Source organism: Nothoprocta perdicaria, unplaced genomic scaffold (genome assembly GCF_003342845.1).
Source record: "Nothoprocta perdicaria isolate Ctin4 unplaced genomic scaffold, notPer1 scaffold_27, whole genome shotgun sequence".
Classification (NCBI taxonomy): Eukaryota; Metazoa; Chordata; class Aves; order Tinamiformes; family Tinamidae; genus Nothoprocta; species Nothoprocta perdicaria.
In genome coordinates, this window is record NW_020455499.1 from 1825399 (window position 1) to 1849285 (window position 23887).

Below are 23887 nucleotides of genomic sequence, written 5' to 3' on the forward strand. Positions count from 1 at the left end.
AAGCAGAAAGTGCCCATGCAGCCCCAGAGAAAGCTCCTGTGGGGAGGAGTGGGCTCCTGCCTGCAGCCATAGCCACCAGCGTCCTCCTCTGAGAGGACTCTCTGTGTCTGACTCGCTTTGCTAACCCTGTCCTCAGGAGAGCTGCATCAGATCCAATGGATGGAGCTTTTGTGCACTGGCTGCAGACCAGATAATCTCTCCATGGATCATTTAATAAGAAAACCACTTCACACTCCTTACAGGTTTGACTATGCTACATATTGCATACTCTCAGCAGAGCCCGCAGTCTGAAGGCAATGAAAAGAAAAAACAAAAAGAAAACCCGCAGGACTATGTTGTATTCCCTCTACATGTCTCCACGTGAGCACATAGGCTCCTACATTCTGTTCAGATCTCCAAAGTCTGTGCAAATAATCACAACAGTTCTGCTTCCCTTGACCTCCTGCTCCCGTATAAATCAGAATCCCTTACACCTTTCCCACACATGCGGATCCCCCTTCACACTCGAGTCTACAACACAGGTATTTTATAGGAAGGCCATTCAATCACACGAGCGTCCTCTCCAGCTTCAGAACTTACTGCTGACCAACGTCACAATTGTTTTAATGAGAATATAACTAGATTTATTCAGCTGTTTCATGCAGAAGGTATAAGAGCAAAGTAATTACTCAGATTCTGGGTTAAATTGCAGCCAGTAATTAAGACAGACTCTGATCAGAGAAGAAACGGTTAGGAGTTTGATTACAAAGCAAGGTCTGTTTGAAGCTATGGCATCTTTCACAAAATGCTTGGAGAGATTTGTGGTCACTGATATTTTAACTCCAGGGATAAGCCCAAGAGCTCTTACAGACGCCGGTATCAGGCAGAAGATATTTCTCTACATTAATGGCATGCTGAGGAGCAGATTTTCCCTGGAGTGGGGGGTCTTTTGTTCCTCTCTAGCTACTCAAATGGTCTTTGATACTTGTCCAAGTGATCCTTCCTTTGAGGGAGTCCCAGCTGATATCGTTGGCTTCATCTTTAGCCTTTTCAGGAGTAGGAGATCTGCCAAAACCGTAACTAGAACAGGAGAAACAGCTACAAAGGTTCTTACCACCCATGGAAGTTAGAGAAATCCTAAGGCTGCTCTAAACGTGATGGTGGATCACTAAGATCCTGACCCTGGAGGCTGAGACATCACAAAGGCACCAATGGTTTGCCTATAATCCTCAGGTTTTCCATTCCAGCTGGAAATCAAACTGAAACTTGGTATCAAAGCTTCAATAACCTTTAAATGCATCAAATATAATCCTCATTYATTTCAGAATAAAAAAATACATTTCTAGTGAAGAGGATTGAAGGAGGAGAGAGGCAGAGAGGGTTATGCATTTGTACTTGATTTTTTCTAGCCTGTAATACCTAACAAATACAGCTATATGCACGTGGTGACACTAGTCAACTAGCAATAAATAAATAAATATAAAAAGGAAAACCACATTGGTAATTTTCTTATTCAGATTTTTCTATTTCAATGTAGTTGGTGCTTCTAGTTAACCACAGTATTACTATATATTAACCTTAACACTACTACAGGCGTTTAGATGACAGAGGAATAACAATAAGAAGCTTTTAAAGAAGGAGCAAAAAATGCAACAGACATCAGTATTTCAATATTCTTTGCCACTGCTATGTAAGTGTGCAAAAATGTATTCCTTGATGTTATGTCTATAAAAGGTAGAAATCAAAGTTAATGAAGACAGAGAGCAATGATAGATACTCTTCATTTCCCCTTTGGATCTTAGAAAAATAAAGAAAACATATGAGGAAACTTGGTTGACAGCTACTGTGTCAACAACTCTGACCTGATACTGTGCCCCAAAAGAGTATCCCTAGGGTAGAGGGGCAGTCAAAAAACCATTAAAATTTAATAAATGTGCAAAAACAAAAGAAAAAATGCCTTTACAAAATTGCATCTAGCACATACACTACAATCAGAATGCAGTCAAAAGCTCAGTCTTTTCTGAAAGGACCATCATAACAGAAACAGCCTAATTAACATCGATGTCACACTCCTGTAAGTCATCAGTTCCTATATACTATATAAATACCTTGCAATAAAGTGCTGCTGATACTCCTAGGCGACTGCACAGTCCTCTCTAGCGGAGGCTACATTAACGTATCCCTATCTTGCCTGCCTAATACTTTCTCCCGCATTTAAACAAGCCAAAACCTCACCTTATGCTACTGCAGAAGCAATTTTTATTTTTGAAGGTTAATCCAACTCAGCAGGATTTAGGGATGGCACTTTCGCTTGGTCGTAGGCATGTTGGCTCAGGCCAGACAGCTGTTTGGACACTCTCCACTGGGAATCTTGCCCTCAACACCCACAGTTGATGCACATACATGGTCTACTGGCTGCCTACTTCCATGCCCATCTGTTCAGATGGCATGGTGCCCACTCACAAGTTCGCTGGATCCTTGCCCTTAGTGTGGAGATGCCAGGCAATGATGGGCTTAGATGGGCAGCCTGCAAAGCACTGAAAGTGATCATTTTTTTCCTGTAGGAAGTCCTTCCTCTGCGATAGCACTGAAGCATGGACACCACATGCTACCCTACACTTAATAACACCTGTGGACATCTGTGTGCCAGAAATACAAAGGGGAAAAACACTAAAGAAAAAAAAAAGGCAAATATACAAAGAAATCACAAAGATTCCCATTTAACATTGCTAAGTGCAGTAGAAGGCTTCCTGAGTTGCCTTCAATAGCACTGGCTCTACCAGGGAAGCTGCAGCTTCCTGAAGGAGGACACAGAGCAGCTGATGTTGTTTCCCAGTGCTAGACAGCTCCAAAACCCAACTCGGTTTAAGTCTAGCTCAGACACATCCCTCAGTGGCTACAGAGTATGAAGTGACCAAGGAAGGTCATGCTGAAAGAAATGTGAAGCCGACCCAATCTTTCTAAAGTTTTACACCAGCAAGGCACGTTCCATATATAAATCACCGCATAAGATATTCCCTGGAAATAAATGGCACCAATAAGCAAAGGTGGAGGGTAAACAGAAGTTGYTTAAACAAAGAGCTACCTTAAATTGGGCCATTGTCCTGACAGATAATATCTCAAGACATAGTGAGTAATAAGCTATATAAYAATTTTTATAAAAATTAGCAGAGAAGAAAAGTTTCTGTATCTGCTTTAAGTGAAAAAAAAAGACAACCACAATGCAGATATCACAGGAAACAGCAGCAATACTAAAATTAAAATATTTTCTTCCCCAAAAAGGTTCGATTAACAATTGACCAGTAGATAAATTATAATGTTAAATAGCGAAGTACTTGATAATTTACAAATACAAACAAAATTATCGTGAAAATTATGTTTTATTTAAAATTTAAATTATTTGAACATTTTATGTATTTATAAATGTATTTGTACTGACTACGCACAGCGCTCTCAGGTATCCCTCATACAATTTATGAGATTCAAAAGAAAAGGTTCATACTTTATTTTCTAATCTTTGACTAGCGGCCTGAAACTTTTCCAAGCACAGAAAACAAAGATTAAAGAGATACCAGTAGAGAATATTTCCAAAGGAGTAGTCCAGGACCCCTAGCTCCTCTCAGCTTTCTGGCGAAGAAGCTAGCACAATTAGAAACTCTTACAGAGAATTAATAAAATGAATTAAAAATACCAAAGAAAATATTTGCTAAATTATTATAGCAATTTCCTTTTCTTTTTTAAAGCCCTGCTCTCCCTCGCAGGGGGCACCCAAATGCCATTCGGATGGTCACAAATGCTTGTTAGCAGGCTGGAAAGAGATACAAAAGCAAGAGTAAGGCTGGATGTGCAGCCTGGCTCGGGGCTCTGATCTAGCAGCAGCGGCCGCGTGTGCTTGAGGGCACATTTAAGCTGTGTCTAACTTAGTGCTTACTCTGGGGTGACTGGCTTTGAGAGCTGGGCTGACCCTAGAGAACGGTGATCGGTGCCTAGGCATCAGTCTTGTCTTTGGGTGTGCTCAGCGGAGTCAGTCGTGTGCGACTGCTTGATCTGCTCTGGTCTGCACATATTGTCAAACCGCTGCGTCCAAGTTGCRCAGGAGCCGTGCCGGAAAAGTCCTGGCTCCCTAATGAAATTAGATTCCGCTGGAACATCAGCCAAACAAGTCTCTATGAATGTCCAGCATGAAAAGAGAAACTGAATAATAACTGTTTTGTTCTCAGTTCCAAGATTAGCTAGCTTAGGAAAAACAAAAACGAGTATTTTGGTAGGTCTTTCCATTTCTAACCATTAGGTTGATGAYTCCATGGAACACAGAAGTAAAATAATGGAATTGCAATAGAAAATACCTTGTTTTGTAAGTATAGATATTTTCACTGACAAAATATGTTCTTAATGTGATTGGAAAGAATATCTTCTAACACAGGTCACGACTGAAAACCCCACCGCTAAATATAGATCTTATTAAAAACTACTTAGAGACGACAATTAGAGACTGTATAATATAATACAGAATCACTTGGATACCTGTCAACTTGATAATATCTAGATGGCCATCTAGCTTGCCACCTGCTCCCCCTTCCCTTTGCAATAATAACCTGAGGAAGCTTCTGTATCAGGGATTTTTGTTGTTGTTGTTGTTCTGCAGTCGCTTCATCTTGGTCCTGGAATGTCTCAGAAAGTCAACATTGCTGATTAGAGCTGTGCAGGGGTTCAGGGGAAAAGAAAGAGGAAACCAAACTCTCAAACAGATTTTCCCAGGTGCCATTAAAATCACTAATGTGAAAGAAAAAYGACAGGCAGAGAAGTAACTGCCTGTCAAGAAAAGCTATTTAACAGCTTTTGAAGCAAATGRATGATTTTACAAAGGTCAGTTAGTGAAAGACTATTTGGCATGATGATATTCTGCTAGAAAAGGTGAAAATATTTAAAAGTTTAAATTTCCTTTATATTTTCAGTTTTATATCTACTCTAACATTGTAGTAAACCAAACAGAAAAGTAGTGATTGCTGATATTGTTGGCTAGCTCTGAGATACTCTATGTACAATTTACCTTCCTCTCACACACCTCAAGAAAAGGATATTCTGGCACTCGTACTAAAACTTCCTGATAGATTCAAGTGCCATAAAAAAAAAAAAAAAAAAAAAAAAAAGCCCTTTATATTATCAAATTTATTCCTTAAACTTGATTGCTGTTTAGGGCTCCTGATTTGGTTCTTTGCTGCCTTGACTGAAAAAAAGAGTGTCACCCACTCATGTTTTGGCAGAGAACTATCAATGCAAAACATTACTACTGTTCATATCCCCGAGCACTATTTTATTATTTGTGCTATCCTAGGCAAAGAAACATTGAGCAATACATTTTTCTTCTGCTGGTTGTACTAAGCCAGAAATTAGTTCATAYATTTAAGACAGCATATAAGAAAGTGCYTATTTCTGACCTAAACACACAATCRCCTGCCTTCATTCTTTTGTCATTACATGGACAGCAGATCCCATAACGTTAATACAGTAGATAAAGAAGAAATGGAATTATCCTGTTTGAAACCTCTGAAGTGTCTAGACAGACTGGAAACTGCCACTGATTTGATTTTCCTCATTTTGTCCTGATAGGGAACCTACCTTACATATAATAGAAAACCCTCAACAAAACAAGCATCAACCACTGTTGGAAACACTCACAGTTTATAAACACGATAAGCTGAACGTGCTGTCAAGGAAGTCACCTATCTGACTTGAAAATGAAGATCAAAACCCTCAAAAAAAATGAATAAGCACAACAAGGACATAAATAAATATTTCTATAGCGAAGGGAGAAGGACTTTTTACTTGAAACTTTGCTGAGGAAGATCCTTCTTAGTAAAGACTAATTTTAGGATAAGTTTACCCTAAGATAAGGATAAACTCTACCTATCATTTCTATCATTTCCTCTTCTTTAATCTTTCCAAATTCACTGAACTTCATTTGTGGCAGTGTTTGACAGATAGTTAGCAGGTTACAGAGGATGGGAGCTGGGTAAACCGTGGTGAGGTTACGTCTCTAAAAAGTCCCATTCTGTGCTAATATTTTAGGTGCATTTGGCTGCATCTAACCAAACCTGCCCAACACTGTGGCCTCAATTCCAATCATCCTTGAAATCACTCTTTTTCCAGTCCATCAGGAAAATTACGAGTGCTGCCTAAACCTTCTCAATATTTTGGAGCATCAGAGAGTKTGAAGTCAGAAGTAATCAACCACTCTGATCTATCGACCACAGGCCTGAAAATTTCATCAAAACTGCCTTGGAGTTAGGAAATTTCTGCTTAAAGAAAATGCATTCTTTTATTTAAGGCCTAAAGAAATGGTAAATTCACCAACTCTCTTAATAACTTATCTCTAGTCTTTATAAAACATATTTTAATTCTCATTTTAATTTTTCACTTCCAAGGTTAAAAGACTTCATCTTATTAACTTTTTCCTGCTACATTAAAAAAAATCTTTGATGCCCAACATTGTGTCTGTATGTAGGTAAGTGCACAATCAATTTTCCTTTCAATATCTTTCAGAAATTTCTTTTCTTAAAGTGAAGCCTGTAGGACTTAATACTGGCAAGATATTATTCCCAACCTTCAGTAATATTCACACTTTTGCTAATCTCCATCTTTACTTTCAGCAACCCTGATCACTCTCTACAACTGCCCTTCTCTAGATTATTTGCCAGACCATCTATCTTTGACATATTTTAAAATTATATTAGAAATATTTACTTCTCTATCATCAGTAAAAAGAGTGATTAGTCTCAAGCTCGCTGCTGGTCCCTAGAGAACAGCGCTAAAAATCCACCCAGTTGATGATGATTCTCTAGAGACTATACTCTGAGATGTGTAAATTAATCAGGTCTTAATCCATTTAACGTGGGCTTTACTGATAGAGCACATAGCTAATATTTAATCAGAACATCACAAACTATTAAGTCAAGTGACTTACCAAGTTTGGGTATATGTCATGAATATGGTGGCCTTTTTCAACAAAACTTCAAATAACGTATTTTTCAAAATTTTCTTTTTCATTAAATCATGATATTTATATATTAATGTGAATTTTTATATACCTAAATTTCTGTCTTTTTAATTAGAACAGCCTTTCTGTTAGTTGGCTTTCTAAGGCTAAGCTGCCGACGAACTATTTGAGACTTTTCCCTTTAAAAATTTGGGCACAGAGATCCCTTTCTAAGCTTTTTATAAATTCCATGGCAATCCAAGTTTTATTTAAAACTGAAATCAAGCTGCAAAGATCACCTCAGAGAACTCTAGGGCCCTACCATTACAGTTATCTAAATTTGCTTAAATTTTTCAGAATTTTTCTAACATATTAATCACTGTAAGGCACAATTCAATTTTTTTTCCAATCTTGTTCTATAGTGAGTGCTACTACAAAAAAAAAAAAATTGATCAACATATCTCAGTTTGTAATACCTAGATTGAGTGATTACAGATATATAAAATGACGAATGCATTCCCACAATGTCTTCTAAAACAGATCTAACTAGAATCTACAATTTCCACATGCTAAAATAATGATTTTTTTAGGGCACTGCATTTTGTACAATCATTTCTTTATCTGCAAGGAAAGTTGCCAAATCAAAAATGAAGTAATTTATATCTCATTTTTACAGGTGTATATAACTGCAGAAAGGCAGAAGCAATTTGGCATTGTCATGCCTATTTTTAATATATCTGCCTATATATTTAGTTTTAAGCATATGCATGCTAATATGGAATAGAGCAGAATATAAATTTCCCTAAATTAAATTTCTTTCAGAAATTTATTATGCATTGCCATAGAAACTAATTTGCAAACTATTTTCTATGTGGATCTAGAAGTATCAAAACTAAAACATTTTAGGATGTTTATTCAGAGCACTGTTTAAATGGCAGTACACAAAGAGCATTCCCTTCACAGCTGAAATATTCAAAATACTACAAAAGGAGCCTGATGTAAAAAAAATCTAGTCCAAATATGTAGATTGTCAGACTTCTTACACAAACCTGGTCATACACACACATGCACCTAGAGTCTGATGGAAATATTCAGAGAAAATAGCATAACGATACACGTAATTCCAGTAGGTTTGTTATGGCCAGTGGGGAGTGTAAATGGTTGTTTGTATCCACAGCACTGTGCGAATTCATGCATTTATCACAGAAATACAGGCAGAAGTGCACGACAATACGAGGGGGTGCTTTTAGGGGGGACTTATTTTTTTTTTTTAATAACTACTAAAAGATTAATAGGTTGTCCAAGACATCTCTCATATATAGACTTTTCTAGTCTTAAAATTGCTTACATATGCTTTGTAAGTGATATTTTTCTGTCTTAACACCCTCTGTTTTGTAGGTCATGCGGATATCTACAGACTGTGAGGACACTGAAGGCGCTTGTCCTTTAGCCTTCTGCCTCACAACATGATTGAGCATCTATATACCTTACAACCATACACCCTGTCGAGTGTTATTCTCTTACATATCACAATTTACCTCGCTTTCTCCACTCAAACATGCAACCAAGCTGAGCAACAAGCTGCTTCAGCTGCCATGTCATTTCAGTTTTTACACATCTTCTCTTTTTATGTGTGCTCTACATCTCAGTGATGTCTCATCTCCCCATTCCACCGCCATAGGCTACAAGTCAGGAACAAAGCTAAGACTCAATGTCAAACAGAGTGAAAATGGGAAAATATCATAGAAGGGAAAATTAATGGGCACAAACACAACTCTCAAACTTCCATCCTTGTGGGCTTTGCAACCTTCCATTCTTTAGTAAAACCAGAAGTGTTAAAAAAGAAAAATCTTAAAAAGTATTCAGCTCAGGAAAATAAAATTGAAAAAAAATCCCTAAAGCTTGCATATTAAGGAATAAATGATCCTGAGAATTGTGCAAACAGTTCTATCTGCCAAACTATTTTTCCTCCACCCCACAAATGATTTCTTGTCCCCCCTCTTTATAAGTACAGCAACAAGAACAGAGGTTTACATATCCAGAAAGCCTCAGTGATTTATAGTCCCAAATCTACATTTAGGAGGTGGTGAAATTCAAGGCTGAAATCGTGCTTCCCTGCTCAAACTGGGACCTTCCTTTTATTTCAATGAAGAAACAATTTCAATGTTAAATGCATATATCTCTCTCGACAATGGGTTTCCTTGCCACCTGGCTAGTTCAAAACGTTACTTCTCCACCCCCTCATTGTCTTTAAAAACGTTTATAACAGAAAATATTTATTTTTCAAGAAACTCRCAGTGATTATAACCCATATTTTGGGGAAAAAAAGAAAGAAATAGACAAGCAAAAAAAATCTTTCTAAGAGGTGTTCCTACATTAATCGATTACACAGAATCATGGCCCTAGATTTCAGGTTAACTGAATTGCTAATGATATCTAATTCAAGACATCAGATTAAAAAAAGGAAGAAAAAGAAAAAGAGAGAGACGGAGAGGAATATAATGTATATACACGTAATGAAAGTAGTGAACCCAAAGCATGCTAACACATAGGGATCTTTCCTAACACAAGCAAATCTTTCTTATTGTTACTCTCACACTATAGAGGTACTTTATCTAGAAAAAATATATAGTTTTATTCAGAACCCCTCTAGTAATCCTCCTTTTTTTTTTTTTTTTTGCAGCTCCCCCCAAAATCAGATTCTGGCTAAGCAGAAGAGTAAATACTAATAAGACAATTATTAATGTATCAGTTTATTTGGCTCCAGATGCTCGATTCGTAAACGAGGTAGCTGGGTCAGCTCAATCATCCTCTGCTCATACGGGAGGTATCCCCAAACTGCTGCGTCCTCCCCAGCAGGCACTACCTCAACATCAGGAGCATAGGCTTAGAAAACTTCTACATTTCATTATTTGGTTTTCTTTTTACTGTTTGACATGCAAGTAATCCTACTAAACTAGCGTGTTTTAACCATAAGCTTAAAACAGACAAAGCTTTTAATGCCCTTTAGCTGGCCAAATCGGAGTGGATAAATAAAATGCTGCGTTTTGGGGGGTGCTTGGATTCAAGCTGCATCTTCAGTCTGTTTATTAAGTAATCATTTCTGGGTACAAGTGTCAACACAATTTACGTTTTGAATAATGTGGAGCAGATAACCTCAATTAACAAGTAATTAGAGTCATTTTCCTATTAAGCAGTTTCCCTAATTGTTTTTGAAACCTGGAACTAAAATTGTAATAAATAGTAAGTGGACAAAACATGTCCCTGCATTAGCTTAATCCAGGCTCTTCCATTGGCATCCATGAAAAATACAGCAGAAAAAAGGGCTAAATATTCAGAGGGCACATGAGGAAAAAGGATGTTTTGTGGCTACAGATCTCAGCATAGCCCAATGTTTTCCTGTTTTTCTTCATGTTTTTCCCCCTTAATACGAATCTTTTCCCTTCCTCTTCCTTCTCTCTTTTCAAGTCCATTGGCTCTCACATGGACACCTTACMCAAAAAGCACTGTACTTCATCATTACTGTAGATTGACTACAGCTTATCAGGAAAAAAGCTCCTGCACAGTAAATACACAGGGTATCTTTCCTGCCAAACTATAGTCTCTAGCACAAATTAATTTGGTATCTCATAATCTGACTTGCCAGCATACTATACACCTGCTTACATAAAAGAATAAACGACTTGTGTTTTCTGTTCTATTGTAGAGGCAATTTGTTGTTTTGCCACTAATGATTGGAAGTCTCCTTCCCTTTGATATCTGTCTTTAAATGGATGTCACATACCAATTACAGTAGATGACCTCAGAGAACATAAAAATTTCAGATGTATTTCTCCGCTTGTGCTGCATGAACTCATGAAAAATACCTATCTTGCATTCTAGCTGTCGTTGCCAAAAAAGAGAAAAAGAAAAATCTAGTTAAATCCTAAAAGAAATCCAGCAGCTGCTCTTCACCCTAAGCCAAAACAAACAAGCAAACTAAAAACTAACAGAAAACCTACCCAGAAATCCCAGCACTARAGAAAAAAGCAAGTGCAATAATATTCCCTTCTCTGACAAACCTCAACCTTTGTCAAAGCCTCAGGTCTTGCAGATATATTTATCACAATTGCAGATGGAGAGCAGTAGTGATAGGATATACCACTTTCCCCTGACAATGGGCAAAGAGAATAATTTCTAACAGTCCAGGAAGAAAAAACAGCACCTATGATAGCCCTGAAAATACACTCAATTAGTATTATTTCTAACAATACAGTAGGTACTTTGTTGTTGTCTCTAAAAATACAGGTAATTGTGCCAGCCAGGGAACAATAAAGGAGTATTTTCCTCTTTTTGTAAAATTCTTGATACATTATTAAACTAAAAATAACCCTTTAAAATAAAAAGTGAAATTCATAAGTAGATATGCCGAGAAATTCCAGAAAAAAAAAAAAAAAAAAAAATCTGGCAGCTACAGGAGGACATGAGCTGCTCAAAAGGAATACAAACATTTAAATAAAATATCTTGCTGGAAATTAGGCTTTGTGAGAAATCCCATTGATTTCTTTTAAGTCATCTTATTAAAAGGTCTATTAATGCTTGGCTTGCACTTTGTGGCTATGAGAGATGTTGGAACGAAGAGCTATCAAAGGTGACTATCAAAGTTGTTTCTTTTTTTTTTTTTTTTTCCCTTCTTTTTCCCATTTAACTTTTTCTAACTATTAAGCTGCTCATTTCATGGAGACAATCATTAGTGTCTTTAATGTGAAACAAAGCTTCTGGATAAGAGCTGCTAGCTGAAGATCAATATGAAAGATATCATTTCAGTTACAGCTTTAATAACTGTAACAATAGGGAGCCTGGCATTGCTGGCTTTATGCATTAATGTAATTTAGAATCTACCAGGTACAAATCTTATCAAACATTAGCAGTGACTGCACTGGGATTTTCTAGGTAAGGAAACTGAGTGATAAATGGAAAATATTTTAAAGGTAAATTTTCAAGCAATCAGGCTCATGCACCATCAAATTGTGAAAGAATTTACATGAAGAAAAATAAAAACAAAAGAGATCCTTGGGCAACGATGGCAGGTCTTAATGAACTGGTGTGCGCATGTGTAACACATTCCCAGTATACTAGTATGCCTCTCTCATTTAGCTCATCATAAGCCTCAAACGACCCACAAGACCAGAGGATTAGGAGCCAGAGCCAAATCTAGCACAATTACAGATACTGTAGCGACAATATATGTACAAGCCCACCCTCCTTTCTGCCTCCCCRCTTTGCTTAGCCCACAAGAGAGAGGATGCACGTAGGAAACCAGTAACACCTACCTGAACATTGCAACCACGCCACAGAATAAATGAGGAWTTTTTTCCTAACTTGCCCCATAAGGAGACTACAACAAGAGCATCAGAAAACCAGTCCTTCCTCAAACCCAGGCTCTGCTGCTTCAGTCTCTCCACCCAGGGCAGTCATCAGGGCCCTGATCACCCAAAGCTGCAGCAAATTTACTCTTCCCACCCTTTTGGGCCCTCCTGCACCCAAATCCCTCCCTTTTGCAACCACTGCCCAAAGTTCTCATGCCTTCCACATTTCTATGGTAGCCCCATCCTTAGTTTCCTTCAACAGCTCATCTGCAGCCCTGCAACCACATTGGTGCTCTTCCCAGCGCTTCAATTTCGTGATCAAAWCAAAACAAACAAAAAAGAATATCCACCCTGAAAAGGTTAAAACAAACTTAGTGTTTTTCAGTTCTTCACCACAAATGTATTCTTAAAAACTGACGCAACCAATTGGCAGTTTTTTAAACAATGTGTTTAACTTGTGTCCAAATGTCTTCAGGTTTTAGTGCTTACAGGTGGCCACTGTAGATTTATATTTTAATTTTGAGAAAGATCTAAACTGGGAACACTGAATTTTCACTTTATCATTCGCTGATAAAAAATGGAAAGCTCAAAGTTGAAGTAGCCAGCTACTGAAAAGAGATGGCACCTGGCACTTTAATTTTTAAACATTGGGGTTTTTGTGTGTGTAATGAGGTTATAAAGTAAAAATCTGACTTCAGAATCACAATCAAGAAGAATGAGCTCTTAAGAACCGCTCATCTGAAGCTCGGTTGGTCCAAAACTCAGGTTTGGTTCAAACAAATGTAGAAAAGTTTGGATGCTTGTCTGGGTTTTCTACCTGCCTTGGGGCTAGAAATGTCATGAGAACAGATTCTCTCATCACAGCTGCAGTACTTTCGTTTCTGGCCAGGCATGAAATATCCAGGAAAACAATTTTTCTTACGGTGTTCTGGGAAAGGAATGTGAGGGAAAATGGGATGGAGTATTTCACAGCCTTTCAAATTTGGTTCCAAAAGTGGAGGAAGATACAGAGAATGGAAGGGATGGCATGTTTTTTGCCTTATTTGGGTTTCTGCTGTATTCCTAAAAGCAACTTTCCGTTGGATTTCCATTTTCAGGGTGCAGAGCACAATGATAGACCTTAAAAGCATCATAAGAAAGGCTTAACCTTTTTAAAAGTTTAGCCTCATTCAGTACTGTCTTAATGTAACAAGCATAAATTTGTGTTATTGGTCTCTGAACCATAAAGAAAATGCAATAATTTGGGCACTTTTCACAGACTGCAAAAATTAAGTTCCCTCTTTAACTCACATTATAGAGCCTCAGGCACTTTCAGGGGGAAGATCTGAACTCCATTCTCRATATGGATGTGAAATCGTAGTGAGCACATCCATAAATACAAAACCATAGATGATCAAGGCCCACTTGCATTAAGGATCTGACCCTTACTAAACAAGAAATCAAACAAAAAATAAAATATTACCATGCCAACATTGCTGGGTCTGATCCTGCCCTTACATCTCCTGCAGAAGAACCACTGATTTCAAAGGGAATTTCATCTGATTAAGGGTAGGAGTATTTTTGCTGTCAACTATTTCTCTAAGAATAAGCACACTGCCTAACAAGGACACACTCATGTCTGTTTTAAAATCTCTTCCCAATATATTAAGCAACATTTGGTGAGCACGCCTCTATATTGTGCAACAGTGCATGTATTTAGGGCACGCACAGAATAATCTTGTCTCCATTTCCTTATGTTAGCAATGCAATTATTTTGCTGCAGTATTAAAACAGAAAAAAAAAAAAAAAAATCCTGGTTCTTTACCTCTCCTGTCATGTTGCATTGGGTTATTTTGTGTCACATGATGTGATATAATATAACTCAATGCAAGGAGACACATGTCCCTTCTCATTGGAAATTTCAAGAAATGGAGCTTACTTTTCCCCTGTGGGGAGCTGTGCAGGTCAGGTGCCCAGGACTAGCTACGGGACCTTTGATATCATCTCAGTTTCAGTACCTACATATTTCAGATCTTAGGGCGTTTGGAATGCATGCTAAATGCCACAGTTCAGCTGCAATACATTATTTAATAAACATAGCGAGAGGGATGTAATTCCACGGCTTAAGCTCCTTGCCACAGCGACCACCGATATGCACGACCAGAGAGCCTCTTTTAAGTAATATTTTTATGTGCGTTTTTCAAAATATACACCATAAGGCATGCAGGGCCTTGAAGAAGCATAACGGAGCCAAAACAGGGCATCTGGGGATGGACAGTTCAGTGCAGAGGATAAAGGCAAGGGCGCGGGGCCCGGGCCAGGCTGCAGCCAGCAGAGGGTGACCTCAGCGCCACGCGAAGCCACCAAGGCGTCGCACGGGGTGTTTCTGGCAGAAACCTCTGAAATAGTGAGAATTATCTCAGCAAATTTTGTTACTGAATCTCTTTTTGGGGCACTTTGGGCTGCACTGAAAGGTGGGCAGTGCCACTGCAGCTCCCTCCGCTTTCAACACCCCCTCCATCCATGATGGGGCCCTATTTTGGTGGAAACACCGGAGGTTTGGGAGGAGGTTTCCCCCTTTCCTCAGTGCCTCCCTCAGCACCCAGGCACCTTCCTCCTCGCAGATGTTGTAGGCTTAACCCAGGGGTTTAAAACCTGGTATTACCACATGTTTTACCACAGGTTTCYGTCGGGAGAGAGGGAACAACTCGGGAAGGAGGAGCGGTGAGGCACCGCGCTCTCCTCACACTCCATGCTTTCCAGGGCCACCAGAGGCCTCCGCCRCCTTTCCTGATGGATTGGGAGTAACCCCGCTTTGCTCACCTGCCTTTCTTGTAGGGAAAAAGAAGGAAAAAAAGGGGTTCATAAGCAGAAGAAAGGTGTGTTTTCCTTCCTCAGCACACGACAGGAGACGGGCAGTGCCGCACCTCAGGGCAGCTGCAGGTCCTGACTGCTAACAGCACTTCTGCCTCACACCAAAAATCACCAGTTTGGGGTCAATTTATTACCGAGGAGTGAGGGGTGGGTGGCAGAGAAACATTGGGGTGGCTGAGAGGCACCAGGGCCTGGCCAGGCCACCTCGATGAGTGACAACCGTGGTGATGTCTCGTAGATTTCCCAATCCTCCTTTCAATTCCATCCTCTCTGCATGCCCCCCAGAAGTGATTTATACACAGGGTTTTTTAGCAGTGTGTGGATACTGCTCCGTTTCTCCCCCAAACTGCAAACAGATCTATTAAGGATAATATGAGCATCTTCCTCCTTTGGCAGGAAAATAACAGGGAAACGCTCACTGAGAAGGTGCCAAAACCTCTTTGCCATAGATTTGGTGAGGAAAATAGCTCAATATTAAGCAGACATCTTCAAAATAGTCGTATTTTCCGGCAGCTCATCATGGGCACATCAAGGTTTTGGAGTCAGCAACTCTCTGGCTATAAAGTAATTTTTTTTTTTTTTTTATTTTATTTTTTTTAAGAAAGGGGACAAAACAGGAAAAAAATAAAAGACTTCAAGAAGGGCACAGCCCAGCTATTTGGCACATGGACTTGTGCTTCTGTAGCATCAGCTGCGAGCGCCGGCATCACCTGTAATCTCCAGTCCCGCTCTGCCCCCTTGTGCTGCTGCAAACACAGAGCATTCGCCGTCAGCTTTGTGCAGGGGGAGAAAAAATGAAAAATAATAAAAAAAAAATATTAAAAACCCCAAGCCCCACTGTCACTTCTCACTTTTCTGGCAAGTTCAAGGTCAGTGCCTAGCTATTTTCAGCTCATCTCTTCTTGATCCATGCAGAGAAATGACAAGGTAACGTGATTTGGGGTCAGCTGTATTACAGGAGCCGTTACATAAACGGAGAAAGTGGAAATCAATCCTAGCTGACAGTGTCTTCAGGATAATCAGCGCTCACTCCATGCCGCTGTCAGCTCTCCTGCGTCAAACACCATGTTACTTCTGTCAGATCTCCTTAACAAAACCCGGTTCTCACTTTTGGCAAAGTAAATAAATATTTCGCTCGGGCTTGCACTTAATTCATTGTTTGGAGAACTTTAGCACTCTGGACTTGCAAACCACCCCTGTGTATACCGGAAAGCCATCTTTGCCTGTCGCCTCCATTACTGCCTACAAAGGGTTTTGGCAAAGACGCGGTCTCGTCTCGAGGAACCCCCTGCTCTTCACATTTTGTGCTTGATTTCTTCCAGCCGACGACTGTCCTCCAATTCTCGCTTTTTGACCAGAGCTCGGCTTTCTGAAGTGCCTACCTAACAGCTCGCCGCCATCACCCGAGCCCTGTTAGGGCTTTCCCCCTAACGTTTTAGGACACCTTACACAATTTGTCTGATTATTATTACTTTATCTGAATCATTTCCTCCCATAACTAGACATCTTCCCTAACGCAGAATTACGAACATATCATTTCACAAGATGTGCCGCGTTAGCCGCGTCTCGATGACAGCACATGGCATGTCAGTTTAGGGAAAGAAACAGCTATTCTATCCCACCCACCTTGTGCTCCCATGAAACTGCCAAGCCTGCAGTACTCCACTGAAGAACAATTTGCTATAATATTAGTTGTCAGTAAATTCAAAGACGGAACTCCTAAAGCTATAAAATGGATTAGAAGCAATTTAAAAAAGAATTAACAAACTAGAGTAAGAGTATACTGTCAACAAACAAATGCTTCATCATAGCACTGTAATTTGGAATTTTAATTACCCCTCTGCTTCTGTAACAAAACAATGTCTGAACTGGCAGCCATTTGAATCTCTCACAGGTCATTGAGCATTCTAGTTAATTACTCTATGAATAGCCTGTTTTTCTCCCCTCTGGAAACACGTTTCTAATGGCAGTCAAGGTCTGACAAATGTGTCATCTACATAATTAGCTAGGAAGCAACACAAAACATTAAACATGCTTTGTGCCGACAACTATCAAAACATTTCATTTGTTGTCAATTATTCATTACTTTGTAGGTTCTGAAGGGGTTGTTATTATGGAAATAAGTCCAGATGCTAACAAGGTTAGGGTTTTTTATTCAAATTAGTAATCAGAGGACTAACTTTAAAAAATGTATCCCATGCACATTTATGGTGGTGTTCAATCAGTACTAAATTATAAACGAATTTAGTTGAGTTCAAGTTAAAATAGCCATGGCAGAGCACATACACTAATTTGTGGAGTTGCATCTCTCTTTGAAGTTTCGGGATCTAAGCCGAAGTAGTAAACTTTCAGAACCTTTGGCAAGACTAATTTGTGCTTGGTAAATAGAGTAAAGATTTTCACAGCATGAGATAATGTAAGATTGCAAAGAAAAAAAAAATACTAGAGGTTTTTGAACCTTTTTTCTATCCTTGTGTCACACTGAGTAAAAGTCAAAATCAGCAATTCCAACCCATATAATATCTTGTCTGAACTTCCGTTTAACAAGGAAGCCAAGCCAGTTACATTCACTGCTCCCTTAACATAGCTGAAATGAATTTAGCCAAGCTTTTAAGAAGAAATAGGTGCTGGTTATTTCTTCTTCTTTTTTTTTTTTTTTCCCTATGATCTCATTATGATGTTGCCTATCAAGCTCTGCAGCTAAAATGTTGCAGTGAAAATGCCTGGAGTAGAAATAAATGGGGAGTTTAACAATAAAATTAACTTCTGCCTTTTTAACCMACATTATTTCAGTTGTAGTGCTATAGTGCAAACACACATCAAGAATGGTTTTTGCAGGGTGCATATATATTTAAGAAAAAAAAAGTGGAAATCATTTTTGGAAAAACAAAAGGCTTCCTTCTGAGCCTTGTGACTGGCAGGAATGCCTGGCATCAAACAGCTGACCTTGAAAAGGGTGAGGAGGCAAGTTAAATTGCTCAGTTGAACTGGATTGCTTACTGAAGGCAAATCAAACCCTAAAATACTCTAATATATTAATAATCTACTTCTGGCCTCCAAGTCAAAGCAGTTTATGGTCTGTGTGGCATCTCCCCATGCAGTGGCCCACACCAGATGGTGAAAGTCCTTTTGGGAGGGCTCTGCCCGGGCTCTGCAGCAGAGGCTTTGGGGGCTCCTCCGCTCCGGGGGAAACGTGCCTAAATAACCAGCCGTGGAGAGGAACGGCAGCGAGGACGGCACGCGCCCCTCTGCAAGCCCAGTAAACACCACAGAGCACATCAAGACTTAGAAAACACAGCCAGGGAAGACGCATATGACTCATTTCATTTTTCATTTTCCTGCACTAGAAAGGAGAATGACTAATGTTACTCAACACATTTTTTTTTTCCCCCTATTTATGATTTCTCTCTTTTTTTGCACAATATTTACATTCAAGAAATAAGACTAGACTTGTCTTGTAGACATGCAGCTTTCCCTGGAACCTATTCCTTTTATATACTTGGTGAAACACAGCGATCATCACTACAAGCTCACATTTGCTAACAATTACCACATTTGTCATATGCAGCTCCTATATTTTTCTAGCTCTCTCCCAATACTAATATATGATTTGTGCAACAACTTGAAGGGCTCACAGCTGTTCCCTTATAGATAAAAGTAGATACATATATAACAAACTGCTGTGCGAGAATAAAATCTGTGGAGAATAAAGAGTGGGCAGCCACTTTTAGAAGACAATAAATGAAATATTATACACGTTCCTCCTCAAATATACACAGCCGTGAAAGGTACACTTTTGGTAATTTTTTGTCGAGATCTGTTTTTCTTTTTTTACTTTTTTTTTTTCCCTCCAGGAAATTAAAAAAAAAAAAAAAAGTGAGAAAAACAGAATCCTCAAAGACTTTCCCCCAATAAACTATTCTCTAAAGGAAGCTCTGATGATCTCTCAGAAAATGAAATAATCCATTTCCAACTAAAACTACCCATAGCGCTGAAACTGAAAATAGTCTAAGGGAGGGCTGTAGTCTGTCTTGTAATTAACATTAAACAGATAACATATTTATGAGGAAGTCAAAATATTTTGGAAGCCGATAATCCTGTAAGCCTTAACATGGTATAAAAACAACAAATAAATGCAAAGTGTTACTGTTACACATGCCTGCCTGATCAATGGTTTTCACATATTGATCTATAAATGGAGTTGACAGTCTGTGTTGGCTGCACATTTTCCAAGCAGCTCTATTTTTATACAAAACCAATACGGGCAATTACCTTTGTTTGAGATGCCAAGTCTTATCAATTCAATGTGATTTAGTGTCATTTTAATTAAATATCAGGACCTACTTCAGGACAATCCATACAAACAAAGCCTCAAACTTGACTATAAGCTTGATTTGAAGTAAACATGTTCAAGCCTTGCAATTTCAAAATATGGCTCAAAAACTCTGCTAAACAGAAGGCTTATATTTTTGGCAATTTTATTTCTATTTTTTTGGCTAGCCATAACTTTGGCAAGTGTTCTGTGATTACAGGAGTAAGAAACAAAAGAAGATTGCTTCCTGCTTCTCTGATAAGGTATTAGGGAGACAAATAACCCTACCAGCCTGTTTAATCAGGAGAAGCTCTAATACATTAACATTTTGGAATGTTGAGATACTTTCTGTTTCTAAATATCAACACTGATTAAAAAAACACTTTTCATTGTTTCAAGTTGTTCTGAATGAAGCAATGTGCACTTCCATGGGGTCTAAGAGATCAAAATGGAGAATTGTCCATGTACGTTGCTTATTCAGATACTAACATTAAGCACAGAAAGAATCCTTGCTTACCATAATTTGTGCACTGCTTCATTATTTGTGCTCTTTAAATGTACTTTAATACCAGTTTCAACCTTTGCACCAGGCGCAAGCATTTCCGCCATAAATAAATAACTAAAACCCACAAGAATCTACATTTAGCTTTTACATCGGTTTCTGTATTCCACATTTGCATCTTTACTACTATAAAATGCACGAGTGCATATGGCCCTACTGATGTCTGATGCGCATCCCTCTTTGTCACACTATAGAAAATAATCTGTCCACCTTCAAAAGTATAGCCCCAGGTGTGCTGACAAGCGTCATCGCAAATGCTTTACAACACCGCAAATCCCTTAGAGAAAATTACAAATTTTCTTCTCTATAAATCACTAATGATCTTTGTAGATCTGTGTCTGKTTTTTTTGCATTTAAATTCTGAGTGTTATTTTTTCAAATGTGTTTTTGAAATAAAATTTTCTATTGATTGTTCAAAATGTGCCAAATGCTGATTACCTTAATCCATTGAAGCCAAGAGGTTTTGCATAATTTGGGTAAAGAGGATTTGACCCATTTATTAATAGAACATATAGTGTAGTAGACATACCTAATATGTGCAGCCAAAGAGTAATACAAATTCCCTTATTTGGCTATCTCTAGTGTTTAAAAGAAAAATCTCTCCAACGACAGGACAAAAATATTCAGTCAATGTGAAACAGAAAATAGGCACAATTGGCGGATACCTTATAGACTCTGTCAAACATCTAAACAGGGGGAGACTGCTGAGATAATAGAAAAATAAAGAAGATAATTTTGTTTTGTTTTTTTTTAATGTTCTAGCACAAAATAATCAGCATTGCTTGGCATACTAGTGCACGTAGCTTTTAGCAGCAGGCTGCGTGCCTTTAAAAAGCAAAAGTGAAGGCTGCGWATAGAAGTGCACTGCAAGAGTATTTCATGAGTTACAGAACAGGATTGCTAAATGTACATATCAGCCGAACACTGCTTTTTCCAAAACCCTTCAACAAACAAAGGCCCCATTCCTTTTCCTTGAATCCTTCACAAATAATATGCRGAGAATCAGATACGCCAATGTGCAATTGATACAGATACTTCAGTGGTCTTTTACACTGGAATCACACTGCATTTTAAGCATACATTTGAAAACCCTTGGATGTTGGATCCTTAAGAATTTTGCTTTTAGTCTGGCTTTAGCAAACAACTTTAAGAGGCTTATTTAAGTAAATATGCCAAAATACTTTCAGTCTGTCAATATCTAGTCAGAAAATTCTGCACAGTAAAAAGAGATGAAAAGAATTGAAATAGAAAGGAAATTAGTAGCATGGCAAGCTTTCAACCTATTATATCGGAGCCAAGTTTGCTTGGTAAAATGACATATACTCAGTAAAATTCCACTTTTATATAATTAGCTACTAAATAAATGCAACACAAAGCAACTTTTCAGCTCTCAACCACTGAACATATTTTGTACCTGCTATGGTTATTGGAATGCAGCACTGAATATTTATGTCCAATTTAACTTTTTAGAGCCCTTGCTCTGTAACAGTCCGGCATCCTATCCCCCAAACTAAAGTTATGTAACAAGGTAATATCAACAATGAGAAACTGCATGATAAAATCCTGCCCAAAAGTGAAAAATGCTAATTTTGTCTCATTTAGCAGCTGGATACAGAAATGCTCATTAGTTTTAAGAGGGTTAATCCTTTTAACTTTTGCATATTGATATGCCAATTATGCCTAATTGTACAAGAGGCATCAGTCAAGGTAATAGTGCATAAACACATGAAAGTTATTAAGTACATCCCAACATGTAATAAAGTAGGTGTTAATTGGTAGCTGAGTTCTGCAGGCTATTGAGGTGGATAATTCATTGAGAGATGGATCACTTGTAATTTCTCTACATAATTCCTTTTGCAGTCTCATGCTGTGATGTTTTCATGCTTGTCAAAAACAACTGCAGCCTAGTGCCTTTTGTTAAACACAGCCAATAAAATATGTTAGGCATCATTAAATATACTTAACTTTTAAACTTTTTCAAAGGTACAGTTCTTCCTGATAATACATTATACTATTCCCAGTAAATTACTATAAGCATTGTTTCAGGTTTGTGATGGAGGCACATTTCACTTCAGATAAAAAGGAAGAAACACGTACAACGTGTTTCAGGCACACAATATTTTTAAAAGGAAAGTAAATGAATGTCTTATCAACTACAAAGATCTAAGGAGATTTTGCTCTGCAGAAATATAATAGGGCACATCCCTGAAATGAATTAAGCTATACCAGCGAAATAAATTATTAAAATGATGTATTCCTGCATAAGTTTGAAGCCAAAATTAAAAGAAAAGGAAATATAACTGCTATAGTTGGCTTCCTCCATTTAATAACTTTGTTAGAAAGCTCAGTATTTCATGGGAATCCATTATGTTTACAAAAGAAAAATTAGTAGTTCACGTGGTTGTAGAAAGTGACTGGGKCTTGGGGATCTGTCCCCAGCTAGCAGAGTTTTCACCCTCATTTGCATTCTCGGAAAGTAAAATGGATCTGGAGTCCAAAAAAGTGGCTAACATTGCATAAATAATTTTGTAACATCATATGGCCTCAGCTGCAAGTTGCCACCATTACGGAAGAAAATTAACCAGGGGAGACTCATATCAATCAGTTTGTTTAGTAGCTCAGGAGGAGTACAGGGGCAGGGACACAACTGGCAAGAGAGTTCATCACTAACTATTTAATTTCCCCCCMAAATGGTAATGGATAAAAAATTACTCAACTCTTTCACTCTGTTTGCTACTAAAATGCGAAGATAACTTTGGGGTCTGATTTTTGCAAATCATTGACGCCTACAGAAAGGCCATTTATTTTTGTTACTGACAAAGTTGTCCCTCAATTGGCAACCTGCCAATTACGATAACACCTGAGAGTTTAAGTGTGGAAGAGGTGCTAGGACCCCTGCCATCAAAACTGATGTCTGTATTTCGCTGAAGAAAAATTCTAATACGCAGTGGTACTCCTAAAAATCTAATAGTGCCATTAAGTTCCTTCTTGCAAGAGATTATTCAGAATTCATATTTTAACTATATTTTAATTAATTCTGTAGCTTTACAAGAACTGGTAGGTCTAGGAAATATTAGGGTACTTTACTTACAGGTTCAGCAACCTTCACGTTGTCAGACAGAATCATAGATTTGCTTTGGCTCAGTCTGTCGTGGTGGCTGTTGGCACTTTTGATCCTCATTTGGACAGCCCCTGTACTGTGGTAAGAAGGGTTTGCCTTTTCCGAGGCCATGTCAGAAGCTGTAGACCTTTCCATGGTTCCTGGGCTGAACCTGAAGAACATAAAATAATAATATTAATCTAGAGACTCTTCAGACAAGAAYGTATCAGTGCCGATTATGTTTCACTGCAGTGAGGAGAAGAAGCAGACTTATCTAGCTGGCAAAATCTTGATCCTCTTTGAACACTGCGATAACTACCAACTGTGCAAGCCCGTAGTTTTATTATTGTCCTTATCGCTCACCCATCCAAACTGCCTTGGAAGAGTTAGTTTATGCAAAAGATTATTCTTATCTCAAAAGCCATTCTCCTCTATGGTGTAATCTCTTGCAACCCTCTGCCACATCCAGCTGGCAACCGTCACGCTTTGTCTTTGGCCCTGCTCACACTACGTGTTTGAAATCTTGCAAAGGAAGCCWCAGAAACCAGCTCATGTATCTTACCTCTACAGTTCACTATATGCAAGATCCACACTACGAGTGGAGTACACAGCCATGCAGGAATCCTGCTCACATATCAGTCTCAAACCCACATCTAATAAATTGCCCTTAATTTTAGCAATCTGACTGCCAGCATGGATGAGATTTTTGTTTCTTCATTCTTTTCCTGGAAATTTTCCTGGAAAGAAAGAAATGAGG

General features: G+C 38.5%; 1 protein-coding gene across 1 annotated transcript in view; it reads right to left on the reverse strand.

The window, feature by feature from the left end:
• ARHGAP15 (Rho GTPase activating protein 15) overlaps window positions 1-23289 on the reverse strand; it is a 293000-nt gene extending 269711 nt beyond the window's left edge. The window contains exon 1 of the mRNA XM_026040886.1: window positions 23122-23289. Within this exon, the coding sequence (XP_025896671.1) occupies window positions 23122-23286 (165 nt within the window). The 5' untranslated portion in view covers window positions 23287-23289. The remainder of the gene's footprint in view (window positions 1-23121) is intronic.
• Window positions 23290-23887: the final 598 nt, after the last annotated feature.